The sequence below is a fragment of the Nerophis lumbriciformis genome, linkage group LG11, assembly GCF_033978685.3.
Source record: "Nerophis lumbriciformis linkage group LG11, RoL_Nlum_v2.1, whole genome shotgun sequence".
Lineage (NCBI taxonomy): Eukaryota > Metazoa > Chordata > Actinopteri > Syngnathiformes > Syngnathidae > Nerophis > Nerophis lumbriciformis.
The window spans coordinates 3,684,237-3,702,208 of NC_084558.2; the positions used below are offsets into that span (position 1 = coordinate 3,684,237).

Sequence of the window (17,972 nt, forward strand, 5' to 3'; positions counted from 1 at the left end):
TAAACAAAGAATAGTCAAAATAGCAGCAATGGCAACAAAACGACACCCAATCTATCCAGCGTCCTGAAAAGAAAAAAAAAAATTTGTGACGATGATGACGTGATGTTTGGAAAGTTGCACACAGGTGGTATATTGACAGGGATATTGTCCCTTAAAGACGTTTCACTATTGAGTTATTGATCCAACAATTTTGAATGTGCCAATCTGACTAGCACGTTGAGATAGATTGGTTGAAAAACATGACCGGCATCAAGAAAAACGTCTTCGGGACTCAGCAACTTTTTTTGTTCATAAGTAATTGACCAATGATTCTAAAATTTTGAGGATATCTGCATAACACATATGCTAGCATAGCATGTCTTCAAAGGCCTTTTTACCATAACGCATAGGGGTTCCACAATAGTAAATAGCAGTCATTTGAAAAAAATGCAGACTCGAAAATAGTTTTTTTTTGTTTTAGTTGTGTTGCTGCACAGAGAAAGAGTCATGTCAGGGTCAGATAAACCTGTTGACTGACAGTCTTAATTATCACTAGGGCAACTGAGCTCTAGTTTCCTTTGTGCTATTCCTGTAGCAGGAGGCCTGCAAACATCTCACCATAAAAGGTTCAGTAATTAATGTGCGCAAACTGGATGTTCGGGTGTTAAACAGCACCGGGGGGAACACCAGTGTGGTTCATTCAATGCTGCAATCTCAATTTTCTGTCGTTGGTAAAAATATTTGTCATTTTACACGTGTAGAACAGTTTCTTTTAATTGGCCTTTGTCCAACTCATGTCATTGGAATGAACACACCAGTTAATTGTAGTGTACTGTTGCAACAGAATTGAACAAACATGTCTTTAGAGTAGTTTGATGAAGTAACTAGTAACAATTAGGACTATTCAAACAATATATTGTGTATCCTGTTTGCAACATGCTCTGTTCTGACATTTAGCAGACATAACACAACCAGAAAGATTAGTAGCTAACTTGACAGGCATGCGAGACAAACAGCCTGCTCTTGGTGGAAAACATTTGTGCAATTTTTGCAGCATATTGTGGTCAACTAACGACCTATACATATTAATAACAATAAATTAAGAAAAAATACCACCATTGAGATCTCTTCTTGACTAACAGTTTCTGTATTTTCTGAGTACATTCGTGTTTGAATGCTTCTTTCCCAATTTATTAAAAAAAAAAAGAAAAAAAGAAAACTGTTCCACGCCACATCAGTCACGCTTAGGCTAATATCTTGCATGATTAAGCACGAGGCACGAACACTTGGCACAACAAAGTAGCACTTCTCACTTCTTCCCTTCAGGCTGTTTGTGGAGTACAGACTAGTCAGGGTATGTGCGCATTGCAGAATCCTCAGCTTGACTGCAGCTACAGAGCCATGACTGGACATGTTTCGCTACATCTTGACACCACACAAGGAACATTTCTGTGTAAACACTTGGGGCCTGATCTACTTAAGGTTTGCGTCTATTAAAACATGTGCAAACATGATAGCACATGCAAAGCTGATCTACTAAACTTCCTTAACTAAACAAAATAAGAAGCGCAATCCATTTAGCGTGTCTGTCTTCATGAATGTGCAGAACATATGCTGATCATCAAAATGTCCACAATACGGCGAAGAAAAAATGCAAATATGTATAATCATTTAGCACACGCAGTGTGATTTATCAAGACTAAGGTCCCTTCTACACTAAGGTTATCCAGGGTAAATCCCACCTAACCTTATCCTTGTCCACACACACACAATGGTTGTTTAACCCTTGTGTAATGTTCATATTGTTGTTACTCAGCCAGCGTTTGTGGGTCTGATGGACCTGTTGCATTTTGTGGCTTTTAATGCCTCACAATCAAACACTTTTATGTAAAAATACTGAACAGATGTTTACCTTATCCTAATAAACATATGTTCAGTATTTTAACATAAAAGTGTTTGATTGTGAGGCATTAAAAGCCACAAAATGCAACGGGTCCATCAGACCCACAAACGCTGGCTGAGTAACAACAATATGAACGTTGCACGGAAAATTGATCTGCCAGTTTCTGCATCCCACAGGGATTCTTCTTTTGTGTTTCTGCACCTGCGGTTCCCACACAAGGTTGCAACATTGTTTGTCAACACTGTCTGCTCTCATTTTGTCGCACATTTGACCCTCTGATATTCTGTGTACCTACACTCTGTCCTCCTCCTGTCTAGGCCTGCTGTGTGTGTGTGTGTGTGTGTGTGTGTGTGTGTGGTACACAGAACATCAATTTCCACACTTTTATTAGCCCCGGGTCCAGTGGACCCGGACATCTTATATGTAATAGAAATGTGTAGGGGGTTGTATGGTGTGCGGTCATTAAATATGTATTCTGATATGATCTGTTCTTCACAGAAAATGAGCCAAAGTCAGTGAGTCTCCGTTTAAAAAATGTATTAATTGTATCATTTTTGTTTTAATAAAAAATTGAAACGAGTCCCACAGACCCGAACACCACACAAGGGTTAAGACCCCCTCCCCAGCCTCCATCCGCCGGCGCAGTGCAATCTAGTACGCATGCGCGAAAAATGTGCACGTCATAGTCACCTCCAGTGTTGCTTTGTGTGCAAGTTCTTAAGTTAAATTTAACTTATATAAACAATATCCAGTGTTGTGGTATTTCAATTACCGTATTTTTCGGAGTATAAGTCGCACCCGACGAAAATGCATAATAAAGAAGGAAAAAAAACATATATAAGTCGCACTAGAGTATAAGTCGCATTTTTTGGGGAAATGTATTTGATAAAACCCAACACCTAGAATAGATATTTGAAAGGCAATTTAAAATAAATAAAGAATAGTGAACAACAGGCTGAATAAGTGTACGTTATATGAGGCATAAATAACCAACTGGTATGTTAACGTAACATATTATGGTAAGAGTCATTCAAATAACTATAACATATAGAACATGCTATACGTTTACCAAACAATCTGTCACTCCTAACCGCTAAATCCCATGAAATCTTATACGTCTAGTCTCTTACGTGAATGAGCTAAATAATATTATTTGATATTTTACAGTAATGTGTTAATAATTTCACACATAAGTCGCTCCTGAGTATAAAAAAACTATGAAAAAAATGGCAACTTATAGTCCGAAAAATACGGTAACTGGAATCCAGTGCCCTGTGGGGCCCTATTGTAGTGAATCACACCTGAGCCATCATAAATTATTCAAATCTTTAATAAACACGTTTTACAACAATCAATCTAGGGATTTAGATATCTGGTCAGGACACTCCTCACTCTTTTGCCTTCACCTTCATTGTCCATTCGTTTTTGGTGACTTTATATACTCTGGACCGAGACGTTGAGTCCGCGACATACATGGCGGACAATAACTGATACAGTCTGCTTTGCCAGTCCAAAAGCATTCGCCATTTTCCGTAGTCTTCCCTCGACGGCCAGGTAATACAAAGCACACGCTACCTTTTTTTAGCCCTCATTTTCGTTGTCTCTCCTTCGACAAATGGACGAAGTTCTTCGGTAAGTAGAATCACAGCTGATCTGGACATTCGAAAGTTCTCTTGCTGTCTGAGAAGCGTTGTATCCGAAATAACTGCAATCGCTTTCTCTTAAGGTATCCATGTGTGATTTCCACAAGTAGAGGAAGGGGAAACACGGCATGTCTGGATGACTCGCCTCCATCTTTCTAGTGTTTACCTCCGAGTGGAAACAGGTTGTTATGAAGCTGGCTGTGGTGCGTTCTTTCCGACGTCACTTCACGTGTGGGGCGTGGTCTTTCTGGCGTCACTTCCTCTCCGAACTCAGTTTGTAAACGATCGATGAGTCCATACAAAGCTAAGAGCCGGAGATTCAAGAAATACATGGCGCACTTACCCGAGTAAAAAATTATCCAAAGAGAGTTACCTTAAACGATGGTTTAGTGTGGCTGACACGATGCTTAGGCTAAATAATTATTCGTTTAAGGCAGGGGTCGGGAACCTTTTTGGCTGAGAGAGCCATGAAAGCCAAATATTGCAAAATGTATTTCCGTGAGAGCCATATAATATTTTTTAACACTGAATACAACTAAATGGGTGCATTTTTAAGTAAGACCAACATTTTTAGAGTATAATAAGTCTCTTATTCTTTTTAATAACATTGTTATTCTAAAGCTAACCAATAATAAATTAAATACTTCTTACCATTAATTCGACTTCTTGAACAGGTGCGATAGAAAACGGATGGAAGGATTCAAATGCATGAGAATGTTTTATAATTTGAACGTTATTTTTAACACTGTGATTACCAGCGGAATTATTCAGTACTTATCGTGTTAAGCAATGTCAGCTAAGATTTATCTGAGAGCCAGATGCAGTCATCAAAAGAGCCACAGGTTCCCTACCCCTGGTTTAAGGGGTTATTCGGCTTAGTGTAGAATAAAACTCAACTGCGAGAGCTCTTTTCAGTCTATATTTAGTATGTCTGGAAAGGACGTGCAAACTGGCAAATGCGGAGAAAGAACCGTGAGAAAGGAAGTGATCACGTTGCAGCTCCGCCTTAAATGTTTGTCAAAAATAAAAAATATTAAACATAGTGTCTATTAAACAACATAATATTCTAATTTTATAGCTGTTTGATGACTTAAGATGCTGATTAAAACAAATTCAATTGATGAGTTTTGGTCATTTGTTTTAATGGTATTTGTTTATGAAAAAAGCGTCTTGCAAAATATATTTTCTTTTGTCTGGAGTGCATGCTTGCAGTTAGTACCAGCCTCTCTCATGAGCGCACCTTTAACACGCTAAAAAATGTGTTTCTGCAGGCCTGTTTCTAAAATGCCCATAAAAAGTGGTATATGTCTGCATGTTTTAAAACAACAAAATGACACAGGTAGGAGCACAATAACATGAATGTGCAGTAAATGAGTGTCTCCATGGCCAAAGTCACATTGTACATGCAAAAACCTCATTTAAATAGGCCTGCACCAGTTATCAATTGTACACGCAGTCTTGGAATATCACACGCAATACGGCCACTAATAGTACACACAATTGTATAGTTTGCACATGCCCGTGTTATTTGGATCTAAGAAAGTCGGGCCCCTAGTTTCTTACGCTGTTTGCTGTATCCAAGTGTCTCCTAATAAAACATTTCAATTACATAACATAAAAACAAATGTAGCACCTTTCTTATTTTTAGCCCACTTTAGGAAGTGTTAGCATATGTGTTAACTGCAAGGCTCTTCATTTAGCTCTGGTTATGCACATTTTGTTGGAAGCACAGTAGAAGTTTCCACTTGATTTGAAAGCAACTCTGCCATTGAGCAATCACTTTTAATAACCATCTACATTTGGCAGTGAGTTGTGCATGAAACACGTTTATTGCTATTAAGAGGCCCAATTAACTTTGGTCAAACCACATTTTTTGGCCCTTTTATCACCAGTTGTACTTTACACTCATTGCAAATGACTGAAAAATACCCATTACCAAGATTATTGGTAATGTTTGGTTTCTGTTACGCTTGGGTGGCATGGTAATGCGCAGATTGTTTCCCCAAGATGCAGACAGAACTCCAGAGGCAGCGTGCATGTGGGAAAATGATTTATTTTCCATAGATCTGTTGAGAATACAAGAATAAACAGAAAAGCGTGCTGATAGCATGGGTAGGTATGGCTAAGTTTAGCACAGGATCAAGAGTCAAATGTAACTTGTTGCATGATGAAGTAAACAAAACAGCCAGACCGAGTGTGGCGAAAGGCAGCAATAAATGGTAAATGGGTTATACTTGTATAGCGCTTTTCTACCTTCAAGGTACTCAAAGCGCTTTGACACTATTTCCACATTCACCCATTCACACACACATTCACACACTGATTGCGGGAGCTGCCATGCAAGGCCCTAACCACCACCCATCACAGCTCAAGGACACAACGGACCTGAAGAGGTTGGTAGAAGGTGGGGATTGAACCAGGAACCCTCAGGTTGCTGGCACGGCCACTCTCCCAACTGCGCCACGCCCGTCCCGTCGTCAGAACTTGTCGCTACTTTATATTAGAAATGGCAACAGCGGAGGATGAATGCCCCATAACAAGAATATAGAGAAAAAGAAGAAGCTTATCGACTACGGCGTTGGCACAGACTTATGCAGATCCCAAATACAGATCAGCAGGTACAAGAAGGTAAATAAAGTAGGTTTTGCATGATATTGCAAAACAAAACACCAGATAATATATATATCAGCTAATGGGTGTCATTTTGCAGTCCTTATACACACACACCATAATAATACTTGTATGTATTGACTACGGTAGCCGTAATGCGCCGACAATCCATCGTAGCTTACCAAAGTCATACTAAAACATTTGACAGATTTTTGAGGCGGTGTGTAATGTTTTATACTGTATTCTCAATGTAACATGTAAAGTTTTGGTGTTGTTTAATGGTGTTATATTGCAGTCTACACGTATCTCTTATGTGTGACTACCATCTACTGGTCACACTTATCATTACACTAAGTCCATCCATCCATCCATTTTCTACCGCTTATTCCCTTCGGGGTCGCGGGGGGCGCTGGAGCCTATCTCAGCTACAATCGGGCGGAAGGCGGAGTACACCCTGGACAAGTCGCCACCTCATCGCAGGGCCGACACAGATAGACAGACAACATTCACACACTAGGGCCAATTTAGTGTTGCCAATCAACCTATCCCCAGGTGCATGTCTTTGGAGGTGGGAGGAAGCCGGAGTACCCGGATGGAACCCACGCAGTCACGGGGAGAACATGCAAACTCCACACAGAAAGATCCCGAGGCCGGGATTGAACTCACGACTACTCAGGACCTTCGTATTGTGAGGCAGACGCACTAACCCCTCTTCCACCGTGCTGCTGGTACAGTATGTACCAAATAAAATTGCTTCGAGGTCAACCAGAATTATTCCGTACATTAGGCACAAGGGGTTATAAGGCGCACTGTCGATTTTTGGAGAAAATTAAAGGATTTTAAGTGTTCTTTATAGTCCAAAAAATACGTAATCAAGTAAGTCGGATAAAACACACTCAAAAAGGAAACTGCACTTTTTTGGAATGTTGCCTATCGTTCACAATCCTAATAAGAGAAACAAAGACAAAAGGTTTTCTTTGCATTATAATTGATAAAAATTGGGTCGTTCCAGGTGGCTGGCAATGCAGCTAATTGGAGCAATCCATTCTTTCTCTAAATCACTTAAAAAATGTACCCAAAAACCACCAACGATAATTAATTTACATTCCGTAACCTGTATAATAACCGAGCTGTAGAGACATTCTTATTGTAAGAGCAAATACTGAGGAACTATTTACTTGGCGTAGTGACACATCGCCTTTGCGACAGCATTAACCATAAGCTAGCTACGGCAAGAAGTACGCTTTTGAGTTTGTAATACACAACACGATGCGATAGGACACAAATCTGTACTGATTGAAAAACATGAACATCATATTTCAGTGTCTGTAAAGTATTAGCCCACATTTCATATTTTGTTTGTACACAGCTAGCTCGATAATGTATGTTGTAATAACAAGCAAGTAGTTCTGCATATATCATGATCAATATAATAGTGACGCACTCGATGGACCGTTGTCTGTTTGGCTCAGCTGGCCCGGGAATTTTATTTCTGGTTTAGTTTGGGAAAGCACTCCATTTATGTAGGCATAGCTTGGCTTCAAGTTCCACACTTACGAGTCAAATCACGCCGACCTCACTCTTTCGGCTTCCGTCTGCTCCAACGTTTCACCCCCTGTCCGTCCTTGCTTCTATAACCAGTAGTTCATCCTCCGTGGATTCAGGTTTAAAAATATTAGGTTGTGAATCCTCATTTGTCCAAAAATAATCATCTTCGTTGTCTGTTACCAAGTCTGCCATAACTAGAACACGCTCACGTTTATTTCCGGAAGTAGGAACACACATTTGTTGCCGGAAGTCAGAAGTATGTTGTTATGGAAACGGAAATAAATGCGCTGAAGAAAGAAGTCCCGGTAATGCATAAAATTACCAAAATATGGTAAATATTGAACATATTACATATTGTTATGAACATGTCTGTTAGTACAATAGATATATATATACTTGCAGTGTATATATAAAACGTTGATGGAGGGTTTTGGAGTTGTTTTAGAGTGCTTTGAAGGTTACAACGGTGACTACCATTAGCCGCATTTCACAAGCATTTTTAAAAATCATTTTTAGAATCCTAAAAAAAAGACATGTAAAGCCACAATGCATATATTAGCGAAACTAGTTGAAATAAACAACATATTTTCTGCCTACCATAACCTCACTTCTTTTTTTCTAATAAATGCATATTCTCCACATCGAAATTGTACTTTTAATAGGTCTTCAATCGCTAAAGAATTTAAGAAAAAAACTTCTCCGCCACACACTACTGCTCTCATGTGCGCTCTATTACAGCAATTCTGCAGAAACTATGTTTGCACATTTAAAGTTCCGGGTAAACCATGTGACCCGGATTTGATCAATTTTAATTAGTTCAAATTAAATGATTAATCAAGGCAACAATAAATGAAATATTTTTTTCCAAATCAAATTAATCAAATATTTGTTGCAGCCCCTAAAGTCAATGTTGTTCTTAAAGGGGAACATTATCACCAGACCTATGTAAGCGTCAATATATACCTTGATGTTGCAGAAAAAAGACCATATATTTTTTTAACCGATTTCCGAACTCTAAATGGGGGAATTTTGGCGAATTAAACGCCTTTCTAATATTCGCTCTCGGAGCGATGACGTCACGTTGTGACGTCACATCAGGAAGCAATCCGCCATTTTCTCAAACACCGAGTCAAATTAGCTCTGTTATTTTCCGTTTTTTTCGACTGTTTTCCGTACCTTGGAGACATCATGCCTCGTCGGTGTGTTGTCGCAGGGTGTAACAACACCAACAGGGACGGATTCAAGTTGCACCAGTGGCCCAAAGATGCCAAAGTGGCAAGAAATTGGACGTTTGTTCCGCACACTTTACCGACGAAAGCTATGCTACGACAGAGATGGCAAGAATGTGTGGATATCCTGCGACACTCAAAGCAGATGCATTTCCAACGATAAAGTCAAAGAAATCTGCCGCCAGACCCCCATTGAATCTGCCGGAGTGTGTGAGCAATTCAGGGACAAAGGACCTCGGTAGAACGGCAAGCAAGACGAGCGAGCTAAACCCCCTATCGACCCTAGCTTCCCTGGCCTGCTGACATCAACTCCAAAACTGGACAGATCAGCTTTCAGGAAAAGAGCGCGGATGAGGGTATGTCTACAGAATATATTAATTGATGAAAATTGGACTGTCTGCACTCTCAAAGTGCATGTTGTTGCCAAATGTATTTCATATGCTGTAAACCTAGTTCATAGTTGTTAGTTTCCTTTAATGCCAAACAAACACATACCATTTTTTGGTTAGAAGGCGATCGCCGAATTCGTCCTCGCTTTCTCCCGTGTCGCTGGCTGTCGTGTCGTTTTCGTGGGTTTCGTTTGCATACGGTTCAAACCGATATGGCTCAATAGCTTCAATTTCTTCTTCAATTTCGTTTTCGCTACCTGCCTCCACTCTACAACCATCCGTTTCAATACATTCGTAATCTGTTGAATCGCTTAAGCCGCTGAAATCCGAGTCTGAATTCGAGCTAATGTCGCTATAGCTTGCTGTTCTTTCCGCCATGTTTGTTTGTGTTGGCTTCACTATGTGACATCACAGGAAAATGGACGGGTGTTTAAAATCAGGCACTTTGAAGCTTTTTTTAGGGATATTGCGTGATGGGTAAAATTTTGAAAAAAACTTTGAAAAATATGATAAGCCACTGGGAACTGATTTTTAATGGTTTTAACAATTCTGAAATTGTGATAATGTTCCCCTTTAATTACTGATCGGGTCGAGGTTGTAATAACTAAATAATACTCCACTTTACACTTCATTTTTGGAAAATGCTGCATATTATGTTTGGATCCAAAAACACATAAAAACAACAAGAGAAGATACAACTTACCTAATATTGGTCTTGATGGAAGGCTGAACTTCTGTTTCCGATGTTAAAACAGTCTTGTGTTTCAGTTTCTCGATATCAGTGTCAATATCGACTTTACTCTTGAGGCCTTTCCTGGTGTACCTTTCCTCTGACCCGTTATCCTCACATTTCTCCTTTGTCTTTGATTCGGATGACTCTGCAATTTTCCTGTCCTTACTGCGGGCATATTTGGAGGTGAATTCTTCAGTGGTGCCATAGCGCTCAGCCAGCTCCCTCCTCCTTTCGGCTTTGTAGCGAGCGATCCGCTCGGCTTTGGTCTCTGGGGCTGAGCTCTGTAAGGTGTCCATCGCATCCATCTACGATGATGATTATGATCAGCGAGCGGAGCCAAAGGAGATGATTGCTTTTTGTCGCTCAGATGCGTAGATACAAAAATGCAGCAGTGTCTCACTCCATTAAAATCTTAGAACTGCAAAAAAACACAAGAAGACACCATTAGAGTAACATCATTATACGCTTTTCTACATATGTCTTTCAAGGACTGCAGTCAAACTGGATTCAGTGTGTGTCGCCAGTTATCAGAGGGAACTGGCCACAATTTACTCAGCTGTGGTGCTCCAGGCCCAACCCTTTTAGGCAACTAACAGCCCCTTGTGAGAATGATGTCAGCTTGCTCTCTTCAGAGAAATCTCACATCGATTCCATCAACTGTTGCAGCCAGTTGGAAAAGGGTGTGCAGGACATTATTAAAAGCCTTTACCCCCCCCCCCCCCCCCGTTGACTTCCCACCTAATTGGTGTCTCTAATGGCCGCTAGAAGAAGATCCAAACCCCGTGATGACTCTGTATTTACTGCAAACACATATGCAGTCAAACTCTAAACGGTGGAAATGAGTGTGGTTGGAGTTTGTGTGTCTGCATATCTTATACTGCTAGTTAACTAGTCAAAGGGTGTCCACGGCCACGTCAAACCAGGTAATGTGTCGCTGGGAAAACAATTATCTCATTTAGGACATTTTGTGGAAAATTCAAACACGTTTTTGACGAGTTTAAAAACATCGCGGTTAGATGAATTAGACAGGCTGAGATGAGCTCATTTTTGTTCCGTTGAATATTCAAAGAGCCAAAAACCGCACGTCTTGCCCTGACTTAACCCTCACCGCACCATGTTTGACTTGATTATTTTGATCCTCAATATATCATATAAAAACATATTTTTTTTATCTATTACTTTTTTAATTCATGATACCTCTTCTATTGCAAGGTGTGTAGAATAGGGGATGTCCATATATGCGCTTGGGACCCAGTTGGTTCCATTGACTGCCATTATAGCCACATTTGGTTGACACAATATTTTGTAGTTGCAGTTTACATTAAAAAAAAACAGTAGTTAAGTCTGACAATGTTGATGCAGTGAAAAGCGGAAAAAAAAAAGGCTGTAACAACAAAAATCCTCACAAATAATCCACTTTGTATTTCAATTTTGGAAAATATTGTAGGGCTGCAACGATTAATCGATGAAATTAATTAATTTGATTATAAAATTGCTTAGATTTGTATTATGTTGTCTTAGTTTAATGAGAGTAATTGATAAAAAAATATATAATATTCGGACTGCATAATGTACCCAGAACTTTAAATGCACACATGTTAAAATTTCAATTACAATGTTGTTGTTTACTAGAAAAAAAATGAAGGTTATGGTAAGCAAAAAAATAATTCTGATTACTCGATTAATCAAACAAACTAATCGATAGATTACTGGATTACTAAAATCGATAACTGCAGCCCTAATTTACTTGGTTGCATTATTATTTTTGGATCAAATTCATTTACAAAAAAAAAAACATACACTTTTTACCCTTAAGTCCCAAAACCGGTCTCTCTCATATGTTTTAATATTGCAGTTTGTATTTTACGATTGAAAAAAATCTAGGGTTCTTACAAGAGAAAATGGTGGATCGTGAGATTGACAGGCGGATTGGTGCGGCGTCTGCAGTCATGCGGACCCTGCATTGAGCCGTCGTGGTAAAGAAGGAGCTGAGCCCAAAGGCAAAGCTCTCAATTTACTGGGTTATGTACATTCCTATGCTCACCTATGATCATGAGCTTTTGGTTATGACCGAAAGGACAAGATCGCGGGTACGAGCGCAAAGGGTGAGAAGCTCTGTCATTCGGGACAAGCCGCTGCTCCTTCACATCGAGAGGAGCCCGCTGAGGTGGTTCGGGCATCTGGTCATGAAGCCCCCTGAACGCGTCCCTTGGGAGGTGCTAAGGGCACGTCTGACCGGTAGGAGGCCACAGGGAAGACCCAGGACATGTTGGGGGAACTATGTCTCCTAGCTGGCCTAGGGACGTCTTGGGATCCCCAGGGATGAGCTTGACAAAGTGGCTGGGGCTTGGGCTGCTGCCCCCACGACCCGACCTCAGATAAGCGGAAGAAAAATGGATAGATGGATATTGAGGCCCAAATATTTGATGTATAAAAATGAAAAAAAATCTGACTTTAAAGGGAGGGAGTGTTTTATAACCTAAGGGTAAAAAGTGTAACTTTTAAGGGCCCTCAAGGGTTGCATTCATATTGCTACAATAATGTGTGTTTGTTCCACATTGAGAGAATGGTAGCTGCTTTGGGGCATCATGAGGTAAGAAGCTGCAGTTGAGTGCACCAAGGTGTGTTTATGGTGCAGGGGGTGCATCAGGATTAATGTAACCCTGTGGTATCCCTCCAATTATAGGGCATGGGCTGATTTAGCACATGAGCTCATGTTCATGACAACGTGTGCAACCTTTGAGGGAAAACATATCAGCGGGGGGTACTGCGCCTGGAGAATGTCAGTAATGAGAATGGAAAAGAAGAAGAAATGGACCAAGTGTATGAGGGGTCAATGCTTGGGGGTAAGGGGAGGTGAGTCTGCACATGAAGTGGAATCAATTAGCTTACTCTAAGAACATTTTCTATTATGATGCAAGTCAAGCTTGAAGGAAATCTCAAGAGGGCCCCTGGCTCTGACTCATGACCACCTGCTGGCTAGTAAAAACAAGCCAGAATTGTATTTCTTGCTTGCTTAAATCAGTGTTTTTCAACCACTGTGCCGCGGCACACTAGTGTGCTGTGAGATACAGTCTGGTGTGCCGTGGGAGGTTATCTAATTTCACCTATTTGGGTTAAAAATATTTTTTGCAAACCAGTAATTATACTCTGCAAATGATGTGTTGTTATTGAGTGTGGGTGCTGTCTAGAGCTCGGCAGAGTAACCGTGTAATACTCTTCCATATCAGTAGGTGGCAGCCGGTAGATAATTGCTTTGTAGATGTCGGAAACAGCGGGAGGCAGTGTGCAGGTAAAAAAGGTGTCTAATGCTTAAACCAAAAATAAACAAAAGGTGAGTGCCCCTCAGAAAAGGCATTGAAGCTTAGGGAAGGCTATGCAGAACGAAACTAAAACTCAACTGGCTACAAAGTAAACAAAAACAGAATGCTGGACGATAGCAAAGACTTACTGTGGAGCAAAGACAATGTACATCCGAACATGGCATGACAATCAACAATGTCCCCACAAAGAAGGATAAAAACAACCGAAATATTCTTCATTGCTAAAACACAGTAGATGTGGGACATGAAACTGCTACAGGAAAATACCAAAAAAAGAAAAAAAAGCCACCAAATAGGAGCGCAAGACAAGAACTAAAATATTATACACAGGAAAACAGCAAAAAACTCTTGGTTAAGGTTTAAAGTCACATCCAACAATTGCGACAACGACTTTTTACTATCTACTGAGTTTAGTTTTTGAATGATTTCTGCTTGTGGTGTGCCTCCGGATTTTTTTTAACGCAAAAAATGTGCCTTGGCTCAAAAAAGGTTGAAAAACACAGGCTTAAATAATAGGACCTTGGAATATAGCAGTATCCACTCTGACCTCTATGTAATCATTCTCCACTTGATAAAACAAGGACAACCAATGAGGGTGAGGTTATTGTACGCAGCCCATTAAGAGTAACTGTTGACATGTAACTGTTTGATGATGAAATATATGCTCTACAACAAGGTTTCCTCTAACTTTATCAACTGTGTGACCTAAACGTATAAATATCATATATAGCCATTACATCAAAATTCACTGTACATGAACTAATGATAAAAACACAGAAGATATTATTTTATTACTACTACTACTAATACTGTTTCATTATACTGAAAGACATGTGGAACAAAAACTGCAATACAGATAACCTTGAAGATTTGTAATCATTAGACAAATGCTCAATAACAATTACCGCATTTTTCAGACTATAAGTCGCAGTTTTTTTCATAATTTGGCCGTATGAAATTATTAACACATTAGCGTAATATATCAAATAATATTATTTAGCTCATTCACATAAGAGACTAGACGTATAAGATTTCATGGGATTTAGCGATTAGGAGTGACAGATTGTTTGGTAAACATATAGCATGTTCTATATGTTATAGTTATTTGAATGCCTCTTACCATAATATGTTACGTTAATATACCAGTTGCTTATTTATGCCTCATATAACGTACACTTATTCAGCCTGTTGTTCACTATTCTTTATGTATTTTAAATTGCCTTTCAAATGTCTATTCTTGGTGTTGGGTTTTATCAAATAAATTTCCCCCAAAAATGCGACTTATACTCCAGTGCGACTTATATATGTTTTTTTCCTTCTTTATAATGCATTTTCGACCGGTGCGCCTTATACTCCGGAGCGACTTATACTCCGAAAAATATGGTAGTTGCTATGCTTTTGCTTGCTGGCAGCCATATATCTTAACTAATCTTGCTCAAATTTGCAAAGGTGTACATTAGGTTTTGTGCTGATTTGGCTAAACACCCTCAAGTGACATTGTGGAGCAGGGGGTCCGCAAACAGTTTTTTATCCGGCCCGCGAGATGAGTTTGCCAAGTAGAAAAATGAGCTGAAATTGAGAATGAAAGAAACTGCTGTTCTAAATGTTTCCACTGGATGTCACAATAGCAATTATTTTAGGCAAGCAAACGGTTCATACCGGGGTCAAGCAAGAGGTAGACAGTAAAGCGTGGCTCCGGCTCCTGAACCCCTGACCCAAATGAAACGTAAAACCTGCCGTATTACTTCTTCTGCTTCAAACACATCGTTTTTTTGGCACCCTCTTTGCCCCTAAATGTCTGTCAAAAATGAGAAAAGTGAACGCAGAGTGTAACTCAACCCTCTAAAATAGTTATTACCTCCGTTTGTATGGTTTGTTGAGTTAGCGCAAGATTAATACGTGTACATGACAAATGAGGTATTATCTATATATTTAGACTTAAAGTTTGATGACTTTGTAGATACACTGAGACAAAGTCTTAGTTTATTGCGTACTTCATTGTGTTTTTAAAACTGCACCAATTTTTTCCTCAGAATTTTTAACTAACTTGACATGTTTTGTCAAGAGGATTTTTGGGATTTTTACATTTTTAAGTTATCATGCCATGATCTTACCAGTCCGGTCCAGTTTGGAATAGATTTCCTCCTATTTGGCCCCTGAGCTAAAATGAGTTTGACACCTCTGGTGTAGAGTGTGGTCAACTGTGTGAGAAAATTCAAGTCAATCCCACTAATGGGGTTACTTATGAACCAGTGTGGTGTATTCGTCAGAAAAAAATTATAGAACGGATGTAGTTGGGGTGCATGTTTAGAGAAAAATTCGCACCATTTTGTGATTCAGCAGTAGAATATAAGATTACACAAACAAAAATACAAGTGTACCAGTATTTATGTCTTGTGAGGAAGACTGCAGATGACAGTCGAAACATGTAAGGTAAAAACTCCATAAAGATGTAGTAATCATGCCTATCCAGTGCATTAACAACTGATACATGCAGAAATGACCAAGTAAAGCCTAATCTACATAAATGTTATCTTGGAGAGTATTAAGTAGGGTTCTAATAATGACCTTACCAATAGTTTCACTCATAAGTACACTAGTTAGCTCATGTTCCCTGCACCAAATATGGCTCTTTGTCTGGTAGCTGACATAATCTGCCAAAGCTAAACAGAAAAAAACAGATGTACTTTTCTTGTGTTTAGTGACTGCACCTTACTTTAAAATGTCACTACGGAGAATTGCCTTAAGAAGGCAAAAAAGGATCTCGACTGTATGTTGACTTCAGGAGTAGGCACAAGCTTACATAAGTCACGTAGCTCGCTTCCTAAAAAAGGAGTGCAAATCAGCACACAACCAAAGCGTGTGCATGGAGAACCAGAAGTGCTTTGTTTGGAAGGTAGACGTGTTATTTTAAGCCACAATGGCCATTGAAGGGGAGTCATACATTTGAAAACATTGAAACATTTGGCTATGTTGATGAACACGGAAGGGGAACTAGTTATAAAGCGACGTTTCTGACTGACTTTGTTTTGACCATCTTGGTAGGGTAGGTATGCAGCCCTACCGGTTTAACCAGGATATTCAGGAGGACAGTTTTATTTCTGCTCCTCTAGGGCATACATACAAATACAATCCTCCGTTTTCCAGTCACTCTTTAACCTTGCACTGCCCACTGGGACTTGTTACCAGCTCAGGGAGGAAGATCTGTTTAAACACCAGTCAAGAGTGTTGCTTCCTGACTGTGCCATTGACCCTATTTCATGCAACTTAATTTGATCAGGAAACGTCGTACTCATGAAGCTGGAAAATGTCCAAAGGTCTCTCACAAGAGGGAATTGATAAGAAAGCTTTGAATGGGTTCGACATTCAAACGTCCACTTGGAAGTTCAAGTGCAAGATTGAAGTTGTTTATGTTGACTCATTACAAGAAATGGGTGGTTCTGGAGAGAAAATAAATGACTAGGTTGCAGCAGAGCAAGACACTACAAGTTATGAAGGCACTAAACTAAACTCTTCTATTGTTTCACCAACAACCTTCATTATTTAGAGTATGTGAAAATGTCCTGCTTTAGGGTTTTGTCGTAGGAAAAGGCCAAACTGTCGAAGGTTGTGTTCACACTGCTCATACAGTTTTGGTTAAGTTAGTTAGCTCGTACGATTCCTGTGGTCAAGTCTGAATGTGATTGTCCCAACCCTAGCATGCGGACCGAGACCACAATGCATTGCAAAGAAAAAAGTATAGCAAGCGCTGTCTCTGTTCTGCAATTTCCCTGTGTGTGTGACTACTGTGCTCTTTACAGCACTTTGTTTTGGAATTTTGCCTATCATTAACAATCTCTTTTTAACAATCTCTCTTTTTTATGCATTCTTATTTGTAATTGCTTGTATTCAAAACGACGTCACATTGAATACGCATGGTGGTCAAGCCAGTGTCTGTTCTCAATGGATACTAGCGCAATTTAGCATTTCTAGAAGAAAAACATGCCTTATGCTTGTTTTGTTTTCGGCTGTACGAACCGTTTAAATCGCGAAAAGGTCAAACGTTTCTTCAGAGTTCCTCGACAGGTAATCAAGAATGCCGAAAGAGTGCAAGATTTTATAAAAAAAAAAAAAGATGACAAAAGTACCACGCACTCTAGTCCAAGGGAGCAGAGTCAAAGAATGCATACGTTTGCAGTGACCACTGTGTTAAAGGTTTGTATGATATACTCTTAACGTTTAGTGTTTCCCATTTAAGTATCGTCTTGATATTATTTGTAGTTGTTTGCTGCGAGTGTTCCGTATTGCACCAACTCAGCAAGTCTAAATAAAAGAAAGCAAATGTGAGCAAAACCTACCAAAGCCAATCATCATAAATGAAGCTTTCAGCACATACACAATGTTGACATCGATAGCTATATTTTGATAAAGTCGGGGAAAAATACGCTACTTGTAAAAGGCGCGTTCAACAGCAAGGGCAGGCAACAAACATGACAGGAGACACAAAGTTAAAACATGAAATGTTACTCGAACAAAAACAACGCATATCTATCCGGGAGAGTGTTGATACAAACGTCCTTGACCCAGTCACACACAAAGAAGTTGTAAACCTTCATGCTTTTCCAACTTTTCATCT

The 17,972-nt window shown here is 39.6% G+C and overlaps 1 protein-coding gene across 3 annotated transcripts in view; it reads right to left on the reverse strand.

Annotated features, from left to right (window-relative positions):
• The window catches only part of svild (supervillin d), a 114,933-nt gene that overhangs the window by 69,992 nt on the left and 26,969 nt on the right, over positions 1-17,972 (reverse strand). For all 3 annotated transcript variants that reach the window (XM_061967860.2, XM_061967863.1, XM_061967859.1), the window contains exon 2: positions 10,005-10,452. In XM_061967860.2, coding sequence (XP_061823844.1) covers positions 10,005-10,339 — 335 coding nt within the window. In that variant the 5' untranslated portion in view covers positions 10,340-10,452. The remainder of the gene's footprint in view (positions 1-10,004; positions 10,453-17,972) is intronic.